General features: G+C 37.4%; 1 protein-coding gene across 2 annotated transcripts in view; it reads right to left on the bottom strand.

Annotated features, from left to right (window-relative positions):
- Positions 1-12,398, bottom strand: part of ksr1a (kinase suppressor of ras 1a) — a 112,986-nt gene that overhangs the window by 29,609 nt on the left and 70,979 nt on the right. For both annotated transcript variants that reach the window (XM_056467209.1, XM_056467208.1), the window contains exons 2-4: positions 7,657-7,797; positions 3,414-3,561; positions 2,758-3,211 (exon numbers count right to left, since the gene is read on the bottom strand). In XM_056467209.1, coding sequence (XP_056323184.1) covers positions 2,758-3,211; positions 3,414-3,561; positions 7,657-7,797 — 743 coding nt within the window. The remainder of the gene's footprint in view (positions 1-2,757; positions 3,212-3,413; positions 3,562-7,656; positions 7,798-12,398) is intronic.

Here is a 12,398-nt window from a genome sequence, read left to right as displayed (position 1 = left end):
CTCTTTTAAAACAGCAAACACACTCTACATTGTATTAATCCTTATAAAAAAAGGTGACTTGACAAAGTAATTCTATATGCTCAAACAATCAGATTAGTTTGTGCACAAGACATTTCAGTTGATAATTAGATTTAATATTTAAAAGACCTTAATAAACTGCATTGCAAAAGCAGTAGGCTTAAATACCACGAGTGACCCACATGGGGTTAAATATCATAGTGATCATAATAGGGTTGAATACCACATTGGTTCCTGATGTGTGTAACACCTTTAGTGTTCAATTTAGGATTCAATACGATTAGTGCCCCACGTAGGGTTAAATATATTTAGTGCCCCATGTAGTGTTAAATACCATTAGTGCACCACTTAGGGTTAAATACCATTAGTGCCCCATGTAGGGTTAATTACAATAGTACTCTCCATAGAATTAAATACTATTACTGCCCCTCGTTGGGATGAATATCATAGTGACCATCATAGGATTGAATAGCACTTTTCCTCTTAAACCAATTCTCTCTGTGTATAAACAAACTCTGACAGTTTTAGATAACAAATCCATACATCATCATCATCAACATAATACTTTGAAAATATATTATATTTATGGTTGGGAAAATCTTTGTACTATTAGTACTTTATTAGTAGAATTAAGGGGGATAAATATCATAGCGACCATTGTAGGATTGAATTCCACTTGGGCCCCATGTGTGTAACACCATTAGTGCCCTACATAGGGTTAAATACCACCAGTGTCCCATGTAGGGTTAAATACCATTAGTTCTCTCCATTTAATTAAATACTATTATTGCCCCACATGTGGATAAATATTGTAGTGACCATGATAGGATTGAATTCCACTTTGGCCCCCATGCGTGTAATACAATTAGTTCCCTACTTATGGTTAAATACCATTACCGCCTCTGGATGAAATCTGAAAGCTCCATCATCCTCCATAGACAGCAATGGTCCTGAGATGTTCAAAGTGCAGAAAAAGAACCAAAAATATTGTCAAAACTTTGCGTGTGACTTCAGTGGTTCTACTATAATCATAAAAAGCTCAAAGAACACCTTTGTGCCAAAAACAAAACACTTCTGTCTTCTGCAAACAGGTCATGGTGTGATTTTTACATCTCAGGACCATTGCTGCCTATGGGGGATGAGAACTATAAATATTATTAGTGCCCCTTGTAAAATTAAATACCATTAGTGTCCTTACTAGGGTTAAACACTATTAAGGCCCCTTGTAAAGTTAAATACCATTAGTGTCCTTCATAGAGTTAAATACTATTAGGGCCCCTTGTAAAGTTAAATACCATTAGTGTCCTTCATATGGTTAAATACTATTAGGGCCCCTTGTAAAGTTAAATACCATTGGCACCCTTAATGGGGTTAAATACTATTAGTGCCCCTTATAAAGTTAAATACCATTAGTGTCCTTCATAGGGTTAAATACCATTAGTGCCCCTTGTTAAGTTAAATATCATTAGTGTCCTTCATAGGGTTAAATACCATAAGTGCCCCTTGCTAAGTTAAATACCATTAGTGTCCTTCATAGGGTTAAATACCATAAGTGCCCCTTGTAAAGTTAAATACCATTAGTGTCCTTCATAGGGTTAAATACCATAAGTGCCCCTTGCTAAGTTAAATACCATTAGTGTCCTTCATAGGGTTAAATACCATAAGTGCCCCTTGCTAAGTTAAATACCATTAGCGTCCTTCATAGGGTTAAATACCATTAGTGCCCCTTGTAAAGTTAAATACCATTAGCGTCCTTCATAGGGTTAAATACCATTAGTGCCCCTTGCTAAGTTAAATACCATTAGTGTCCTTCATAGGGTTAAATACCATAAGTGCCCCTTGTAAAGTTAAATACCATTAGTGTCCTTCATAGGGTTAAATACCATTAGTGCCCCTTGTAAAGTTAAATACCATTAGCGTCCTTCATAGGGTTAAATACCATTAGTGCCCCTTGTAAAGTTAAATACCATTAGCGCCCTTCATAGGGTTAAATACCATTAGTGCCTCTTGTAAAGTTAAATACCATTAGCGTCCTTCATAGTGTTAAATACCATTAGTGCCCCTTGTAAAGTTAAATACCATTAGCGCCCTTCATAGGGTTAAATACCATTAGTGCCCCTTGTAAAGTTAAATACCATTAGCGTCCTTCATAGGGTTAAATACCATTAGTGCCCCTTGTAAAGTTAAATACCATTAGCGCCCTTCATAGGGTTAAATACCATTAGTGCCCCTTGTAAAGTTAAATACCATTAGCGCCCTTCATAGGGTTAAATACCATTAGTGCCCCTTGTAAAGTTAAATACCATTAGTGTCCTTCATAGTGTTAAATACCATTAGTGCCCCTTGTAAAGTTAAATACCATTAGTGTCCTTCATAGGGTTAAATACCATTAGTTCCCCTCGTAAAGTTAAATACCATTAGTGTCCTTCATAGTGTTGAATACCATTAGTGCCCCTCGTAAAGTTAAATACCATTAGTGTCCTTCATAGGGTTAAATACCATTAGTGCCCCTCGTAAAGTTAAATACCATTAGTGTCCTTCATAGGGTTAAATACAATTAGCGCCCCTTGTAAAGTTAAATACTATTAGCGTCCTTCATAGGGTTAAATACCATTAGTGCCCCTTGTAAAGTTAAATACCATTAGTGTCCTTCATAGGGTTAAATACCATTAGTGCCCCTTGTAAGGTTAAATAACATTAGTGCCTTTATAGGGTTAAATACTACTCATTGTGACCTACTTGTTTGTGGGTGTGTCTTCAATGCGGTGTCCCAACTGACTCTCGTGACTCTTGCTGCGGGTCAGTGTGATGTTGGGAAGGAGGTGCAGGACTTTACGGGAGGGGGGAGGAGGAGTGCAGGGAGGCTTGAGGCGGTGTCTCCTGCGGGAGGGCGGGGTTATGGGCGGAGTCGAGGTATGTCCGTGGAGTCTGACAGGCCGGGACGTGTAATATGGGCTGGGGTCTGTCAGACTCTCCGCGTATCCATGATAGATGTGTGCCTCGCCGGGTGATAGGATGTAGCGGGGGTGTGGGCAGGTGGTGAGGGGTGTAGTCATGGGCCGGGCAAGAGGAGAGGGGCTGTGGGGTCGCAGGGAACCCCCTAATAATGGGATCTGGTCCACTGGAGTTAAGCCGCCACTGTCCCGTCTCATGGGCTCGGAGAACCAACAACCGCTGTCCTCTTTAAAGTCCCCTAAAAGTGAACAAATCTCATTTGTTTCGGAAGAACTTTAGTATTCAATTCAAACTATTTAACACATTGAATCAATGCACTCTGTGGCACCTATAAAAACTTTTGTTGTCATCCACCTTCCACACTCCCTGTACAATATACAGTATATCAATCCCAAACACACACCTATTAAGTGAGTGAATGTCAGGTAAAAAGCTCTCACCTGACTCAGAGGCACTCTTTAAGCAATTGAGGGCGGCACATAGCCTGGTACAGTCCTCTGAAGTGGAGCCCAGCCGTCTCATGGTTTCCTTTACCTGAATGATGGGCATCTGCAGCAGAGCATCCAATGACAGCTTCACGTTCACTGCCTGGAGAGAGCAGGAAGGACAGAATCAGACTTGAGTCCTGTGTAAAATACTGTAACACTTCATTCTGATGGTCCTCTTTAAACTTTCTGTTGATTCTAGTAACAATCAGACAGCCAGAGTACTATATCAATTGACTGTTTGCTTGATATCTGCTAACACTGTTTGGATACTCCCAATTCTACCGACTATAAAGTAAGCAACTTTGCAAGTATATATTAACATATTCTACTAACATTGATGGAGCTGTGGTGAAAAGTCTTTGAGAAATTGGATATCCACTGATTCAAAATGCTTGTTATTTTTTCTTGAATGGATAGTTCAGTTTTTAACAGTAGATGGTGCTCTAGGCTACTTTTTAACAGTAGATGGCAATCTAGGCTACTTTTTAACAGTAGATGGCACTCTAGGCTACTTTTTAATCAGCAGACGGTGCTCTAGGCTGGTTTTCACCAGCAGAGGGCACTCTAGGCTAGTTATTTTTACAGCAGACGGCAATCTATGCTTATTTTTAGCAGCAGATGGCACTTTAGTCTTGTTTTCACCAGCAGATGGCTCTCAAGGCTAGTTTTTTTTTAACAGTAGACGGCGCTCTAGGCTAGTTTTTAACAGTAGATGGCGGTCTAGGCTAGTTTTTAACATTAGATGGTGCTCTAGGCTAGTTTTTAACAGCAGACGATGGTCTAGACTAGTTTTTACCAGCAAATGGTAACATCAGACAGCATTCTAGGTTCGTTTTTAACAGGATATGGCATTCTAGGATAGTTTTTAACAGTAGATAGTGCTCTATGCTAATTTTTACAGCAGACAGCATTCTAGGTTTGTTTTAAACGGCAGACAGTGCTCTAGGCTAGTTTTAACAGCAGATATCAAACTATGCAAGTTTTTATCAGCTGACGACGCTCTAGGCTAATTTTTAACAGTAGATAGCATTCTAGGCGAGTTTTTAAACAGCAGACAACGTTCTAGTCTAGTTTTTACCAGCAGATGGTGCTCTAGGCTAGTTTTTAACAGCAGACAGCATTCTAGGTTTGTTTTTAACAACAGACAGTGCTCTAGACTATTTTTAACAGCAGATGTCACTCTATACAAGTTTTTATCAGCTGACAACGCTCTAGGATAGTTTTTAACAGTAGATGGCGCTCTAGGCTAGTTTATTACAGGAGATGGTGCTCTAGTCTAGTTTTTACCAGCAGACAGCGTTCTACATTCGTTTTTCACAGGAGATTGCGTCCTAGGCTAGTTTTTAGCAGTAGATGGAGCTCTAGGCTAGTTTTTAACAGTATATGATGCTTTAGGCTAGTTTTTAACAACAGACGACGATCTAGACAAGTTTTTAACAGTAGATGGTGCTCTAGGCTAGTTTTTAACAGTATATGATGCTCTAGGCTAGTTTTTAACAACAGACAGCGATCTAGGCAAGTTTTTAACAGTAGATGGTGCTATAGGCTAGTTTTTGACAGTAGATGATGCTCTAGGCTAGTTTTTAACAGTATATGATGCTCTAGGCTAGTTTTTAACAGCATACAGCGATCTAAGCTAGTTTTTAACAGTAGATGGTGCTATAGGTTAGTTTTTAACAGCAGACGGCGATCTAGGCTAATTTTTAACAGTAGATGGTGCTGTAGGCCAGTTTTTAACAGTAGATGGTGCTTTAGGCTAGTTTCTAACAGTAGATGGTGCTCTAGGCTAGTTTTTAACAGCAGACGGCAATCTAGGCAAGTTTTAACAGTAGATGGTGCTATAGGCTAGTTTTTGACATTAAATGATGCTCTAGGCTAGTTTTTAACAGCAGATGGCGATGTAGGCTAGTTTTTAACAGTAGACGGTGCTCTAGGCTAGTTTTTAACAGTAGATGATGCTCTAGGCTAGTTTTTAACAGCAGACGGCGATTTAGGCTAGTTTTTAACATTAGATGGTGCTCTAGGCTAGTTTATAACAGTAGATGATGCTCTAGGCTAGTTTTTGACTGTAGATTGTGCTCTAGGCTAGTTTTTAACAGTAGATGATGCTCTAGGCTAGTTTTTAACAGCAGACAGCGATGTAGGCTAGTTTTTAACAGTAGATGATGCTCTAGGCTTTTTTTTTAACAGTAGATGATGCTGTAGACTTATTTTTTAACAGTAGATGATGCTGTAGACTTATTTTTTAACAGCAGACGTGATCTAGGCTAGTTTTTAACAGCAGATTGCACCGTGTGTTTTACTCAAATACATAACCATAAATTGTGAATATAGAAACCTGAGTATTTTCAAGTGGTGGTATTTTTTCCAAAGCTATATGTACTTTAACTGATTTAGATGAGGAAGAGATGAGAGTCCGGTGCAGTGTGTGAGTCTGGATGTTGTACTGTACTGTATGAGTGTTGGCGAGAGAGACACAGAGAGGCTGACTCAGCATGCTGGGTAATTAGAGTCGTGTATCTTAGGCCTGCTGGGAATGTGGCTGTGGCCAAACTGACAAAACACAGCAGAATTTCTAATTCCTCAGCTTTACTCAAGGATATTAAACTACAAAGCATAAAAACACATAAAAACACATCCTCACTCACACTCTCAACTAACCAATATGTATTTTTGTTAGAAAAATTTGTGATTTTCTAAGAGGATTCAGACCCTGTTAAGAGCCAAAGTGACGGAGTGGGAAACCTGTCTTTATATGGGGACACCCGGTTTTGTTCTTATATTTATTTATTTATTTATATAAGTTATTTAAGTTTTAATGCCATATCAGCAGCATTTTCTATATTCATGTCAAAACCTAAACTAAATATACAATATATAACATGCAATCATATCGGTTTCTATTGATTTTACAAAAAACCTACAAACAACAACACTGAAAAGAGTCATATACAATCTTTTAGTTTGATTAATGATAAATATAGAAAAATTCCTCCAAAAGACAAATATTTTCCTTAAATACTTCCTGAACAAATATGTTCTCTAATATCATTTAAAAATACATTTAAAATATGAATTAAAAAACATATTAGAATGTGTTTTATCATCAAAATATTCTTACACAAGCTTTTCTACCCCTTTCAAGTCTTGAGTAAGTCTTCGTTCTTTTATTATGAATATATTATATTAATCAAAATCAATATATTAAAATTGTGTCTTAGTTTTGTGTGTGCAAACAAAGAATTTGACTCGTTTAAAAAGTAAAATAAAATAAAAACTTGCTAAATTTATCTTGTAATATTTACTTAAATAATAATAATAATAATAATCTGCCAAATATTTAAGCAATTAAACATGATAGCTATATACACTAAATCCTGTTAAATTTAATCATTACTATTTATTTCAGGTGAGTGGTTGGGAAAAAATGATATGGGCTGAATTTAAACAAACAAATTAAGTTGAACATTAATTAATTTTATTTATTTTTTTGTTTAAATTCAACCCGCATAAATGGTTTGCAACCGTCAGCCCTAACTCCCCCCTCATACTTCAGCCTCCACATCAAAGTTCCTGAAATCCAAGAAGGTCAAGATGCTCCAGGATTGGCCAGCCCAGTCACCAGACATAAAAATGTACTGTACATCATTTGTGTTAAGTGACAAGAGTTTTGTCTAAGCAAAGTCAGACCTTACTGTCCTCATTAAATAATTAAAAATCAAGGCATGATTATATTTTATATTTAGCTAAAATAAGCGTAATCTAGAGGCCTTTGCCTTTCATATAAGCCACTTCTGATATCAAATGATCTACTAGAAGTCCAGTTATTATTTGTGGTTCCTAAAACTTGGATAGGTGACTTTTGTCAGGTAGTGTATATATAAAATATTGAGAAAATCACCTTTAAACATGTCTAAATGAAGTGTGTGGTAATGCATATTATAATAATATAATAAAAAATTGAGTTCTGATCAATTTAATTAAGACATTTTCAAAACTTTATGGAACAGAATATTTATTTTAAATGCTAATGAGTTTCTGGCATAAAAGAAAAATGTATCATTTTGACTCATTACAATGTATTTTTGGCTATTGGCGAAAAACATACCCATGCAACTTAAGACTAGCTTTGTGTACCAGCGCGACATATGATATGAATTTTGCTTACATTTCCACTTTCTAAACACACACACACCTCTATGAGTGCAGGTCTGACGTTGATGATGCGTAACCAGTCCTCCAACCGTGGGTAGCTGTTCAGCGCCGCCGGCCGCTCAGTGTCTGGCACCTTCTGCTTACACTGCAGCTGCTTACAGATGTACTTCATCAGCTTGACCTGCAGAGGGCAGCAGAGCACAGTCAACATCAGGGGGTGGAGCCTGACAAACAGGCCTTCACATGCATCTGCATCATCAACATCCACAGGACAACTTCAACAACAGCAGTAAGCATGATGGTTATGATAAAGCACAAAGTCTGATTCAATACTGGACCTTGCATGTAAAAAAAAAAAAAAAAACATTAACAGTTATTAACGTACTTCCCCAGTTGATTGATTATGTGTTATTGCAATAGACAATACACAAACTGTTCTTAATTATTGTTTTGATCAGATCACTTCATGACCAACATCAATTTTTTGTAGAATAATACATTTCTTTATGATCAAGCAAATTATGTATGAGCAAATCTTCCTATAAAACCCTTCATAATACAAATATGAAAAGAAAACTGTAAATGTGGTACATATAAGAGCTGCTGTTTTCATGAAACTCCAAAAGATCTCCAAATTGAAAAGTGCATTAAAAATTGTTTTTGCTTAAACCTTAAAGCGATAGTTGACCTAAATATGACAATTTGGACTTGTTTTGTCTTCTAATTGCTTAAAAACTTGCAGTCGGAAGGGCACCCTGTGCATTAAATATATGCCAGAGTATATGTGAGTGAGTGCGTGTTTCAAAATTGATTTTTTTTTTCTGTTGAACAAAGCAGACATTTTGAAGAATGTTGCAAACCAGTAACCATTGACTTCCATAGTTGTTTTTCCTACTATTGGAACAATGGTTACGTTTTCAGCTTTCTTTAAAATGTTAAAATGGCCAACAGCAGAAAAAAGGTGTTTACAGCCTGGTACAAAGAACGATTTTGGTGCATATAGCTATTATTACTCTTCATGACAATGTGATGACATGTGAGGGGGTGAATTTTTTATAACTCATCCGTTTCCTTTATATTTGGTTATATTAAGTCTGCATAATTAAGAGCGTGGCCACGTGAGTGACAGCTAGGTCTCGCTGGTCGCAGTCACTTCACCTCAGCTGATTCCGGCTGATTAGCCGCTGAACTCGGCATATAAAACTTATTTTGGTTTTGTTTTATGTGGCTTTACACAGTCAGTTGCATTTTGGAATTATTGATTAGCTGTAGGCTCTAGAACAGTCATCTGAAACGTTGTCATACAGTGTTATGCCTGGATTTCATAAATAACCTTGCATTTACTAACACACACTATATCTGAAGTGTTTGGATGTAATTTGTGCTTCCCTCCTGTAGAAAAACATCATAAGAACAAAGTTTGGTGGCTCAATGTATTACAACAGCATTTTTAAAACTCTAAACACTTTATTAATATAGTATACAACCAAGCACATGTGGTCAGAACACAAACGAGTTGCAGGTAATGAAGTATTAAGTGTTTCTCCCAAAGAAAAGCCCGTCTAAGCAAAATGATAGCAGGCGTCTGTAGCTCCGCCTCTTTGCCCTTGTTTGATATCCCCCAGTCGGTGCAATGACGTGCGAACCAAATGGCAACGGTTGGTCACCCCTACTGGTAGCTTCTTTTGGGGTTCTTCAGAAACCTATGGGTGACGTCATGGATACTACATCCATATCTTTTACAGCCTATGGTTAGACCATATTGTGCTGTGCCGCACTTTACTGCAGTAACGTGCGACACCACTTCAGATCACTCGCACATTCTCAGTAGCAATATATGTAAAAACTGGACGCAATTCTTTCGTATAAGCCTCTTTCACACATACAGACCTTTCCGGAAAATTACCGTCAATTTTCCGGAAAGGTCTGTATGTGTGAACAGGCCCTTTTTGAAAATACCGGTAAAGTTGTTCTGGCTATTTTCCGGAAAGAGACGTTGTAACATTACAGGTAATTTGCCGGAATGCTGCGCTGTGTGAATGCAGAAGGAAGATTGCTGGAAAGAGCGCGCTTACGTCTAGAACACGCTGACGTAAGACGTCTACTTTAGCCAATCAGAACACTTAGACGGATTCACATCCGCACGGTTTATGAGAATAAAAGCCTGTGAAAAATTTTCCAGACACATTCAGCTGCTAGATGTTAGTCAGATAACATTTCTGTTCCTTCTTAATGCCAACTGAGGAAAAAAATATCGATAAAATGCTTATGATAAGCCGTTGTTTGTTTACCTTCAAGCTCTGATGCGTGTGCACGTAAAGCAGCCGGTGAGCGCCAGCACACACACATATTATGAACATCGCGACATGCGAAAGTGTTTCTCTATATGTTTTCATCAAAGTTGTTCACAATACTTATCCATCCACAGAGTTTGTAATTGTAATGTTTACAAATACTAGCGCAGCCGTTCAGAGGTCATTTCTGGTTAATGATGTCAGAATTTACCGGTATTTTGGAATGGATGTGTGAATGGTCTTTTCTGGAAAAAACCTGTGACGTCTGTGCCTATTTGAACAGCGCTTTTTTGAATTTACCGGTAAAGTAATTCTGGAAATTTTCCGGATATTTACCGGTCTCACTGTGTGAAAGGGGCTATTGTCCCAACACAAATTGATTGTGTGGAATTTTTTACAGAGTATATCTTCTTTTGCGTTCACCAAAAGAGAACTCATTAATGTTTAAAACCACGCGATGGTGTGTACATTTTCAGTTTTGGGTGAACAATCCCTTTAATGGATGCATGTAAATTTGTCAGTCACAAAATGCATCACAATCAGCACTGATCGAAACCTAGAGCCAGATTCGAGCATCAGTCGCACCTGTGAGTCTGGTAAATAGCAGCATCAGAGCACACAGTTTGAAATCTGACTGGATTGTCTCTCCCTCTCTCTCCTTTTTGTGCTCCCCTTCAGCAAACAGGGCTGTCAGCTATAAATAACTGTTATTATATGGAAGGGAGCTGCAGGCCTCCTCATGGGGGCGACTGCACTGCTGGCATGGCAACCGCGAGTGCGTTCTGACATCACGGCTCCGCTAGACGCAGAGTTCAGACGGAGGCTAAGACGACAGTCCAGCTAGCTGAACGCGGCCATCGCCGTCTGCTTTCAGCTGAATGAGCAAACCCAAAACCAGCAAATTCAGAGATACGGGATGTTTCCCTATAGTAGCCTGTGAGATCTGCAAGACTAGTGCAGTTAAAGGTATAGTTCACCCAAAAACTGAAGCCTTAATATACATGTTTCAAATATTTATGAGTTTCTTTCAGCTGTTAAACACACAGAAAAGATATTTTGAACAATGTTGGAAACCTGTAACCACTGACTTCCATATTATTTGTTTTTCCAACTATGGAAATCAATGGTTTTTCAGCATTCTTCAAAATATCTTCTTTTATGCTCAACATAAGGAAACTCCTAAAAGTTTGGAACCCCTTGAGCGTGAGTAAATAATGAGTACATTTGGATTTTTGGGTAAACCATAACTCTTTAAACAGACAGCTCAATTAAATATGAACATTTGCTTTTCATTTACTCGTCCTCAGGCTATGATACATGTTGATTTTTGTTTGATAGAACATTAAAAATATATATATTTTTAGCTGAAACTGTGACCCTTGGTGATTCATATTTTTTTTAATTGAAGTCAAGACAAAAGGCTACTTTGAGCATTTTTTGCTCAGATATGATGAATGCATATCCAGCACATACACATCTGTCACGATCATCAGCGATCTAACCATCATAAATCGCTGGAGAACATTCACATTGCATAGAACTACAAATCCGCCATTAAATGAACTACAAGATTCATTCATGCACCACTCACACACCTGGCCTACATCCCCATGATTGCAGACAGACTCAGCAACTTCTGTGTGTTTGTGTGCTGACTTTATAGTCCATGCAATCAGTACATGAGTAGCTTCAGCTGTGATCACATCTCTTCAGAGTCAGAGTCACATGATCCTTAAGAAATCCCTCTAATATTAATTAGTATTCTTATTATTATTAATGGTAATACTAATAAAAGCAGTAATGACTATAGTCAGGGGCGTTGCTAGACATAAAGCTCTACAGGGGCACAGATCCCCCCCTCCAAAAAAAATAAAAAAATGAAATCAAATTTATAGCTGTATATACGTATATACATAGGCGAAGGGTGAACAAACTCCAGGGTAAGACTAATATTTGCGCTGCCCTTTAATGCATTTAAAAAGATTTGCAACCGACGAAGAAGAGGTTAACAAAACGCCTATCAACAAACGTCTATTATATTCAACACGCACATTAAATTATTTTATTAAACTAACCCACTGATCTACACAGTTTCAAAAGTTTGGTTTACTTATTACTGTTCATCAAGACGGCATTTATTAAATATAAAAAAATTGTTAAATACTTATTTATTAAATATTAATTTTTTACTTACTGTATGCAGTTTCAAATAGAATGATTACTCATTGTTGCTTTTATTACCATTAATAATAATAATAATAATAATAATAATAATAATAATAATAATAATAATAATAATAATAATAATAATAATAATTAATATTAGAGAGGACGCAGCCCTCATTATTCTAGGTCACCTCTGGATGCGCTGGCCCAGAGAATACGAAATCATTCTCTTTTTCACGAGGAAAATTGAAAACCGAACTTGTAAATATTTGACCTTTAAAATGTAAAACTCCAAAAGATTGCCTAAACAAGATTACTACAC

This window comes from Danio aesculapii, chromosome 10 (assembly GCF_903798145.1).
Source record: "Danio aesculapii chromosome 10, fDanAes4.1, whole genome shotgun sequence".
NCBI classification, from domain to species: domain Eukaryota; kingdom Metazoa; phylum Chordata; class Actinopteri; order Cypriniformes; family Danionidae; genus Danio; species Danio aesculapii.
Note: the sequence above shows the minus strand (reverse complement) of the source record. Positions and strands in the feature narration are given on the sequence as shown.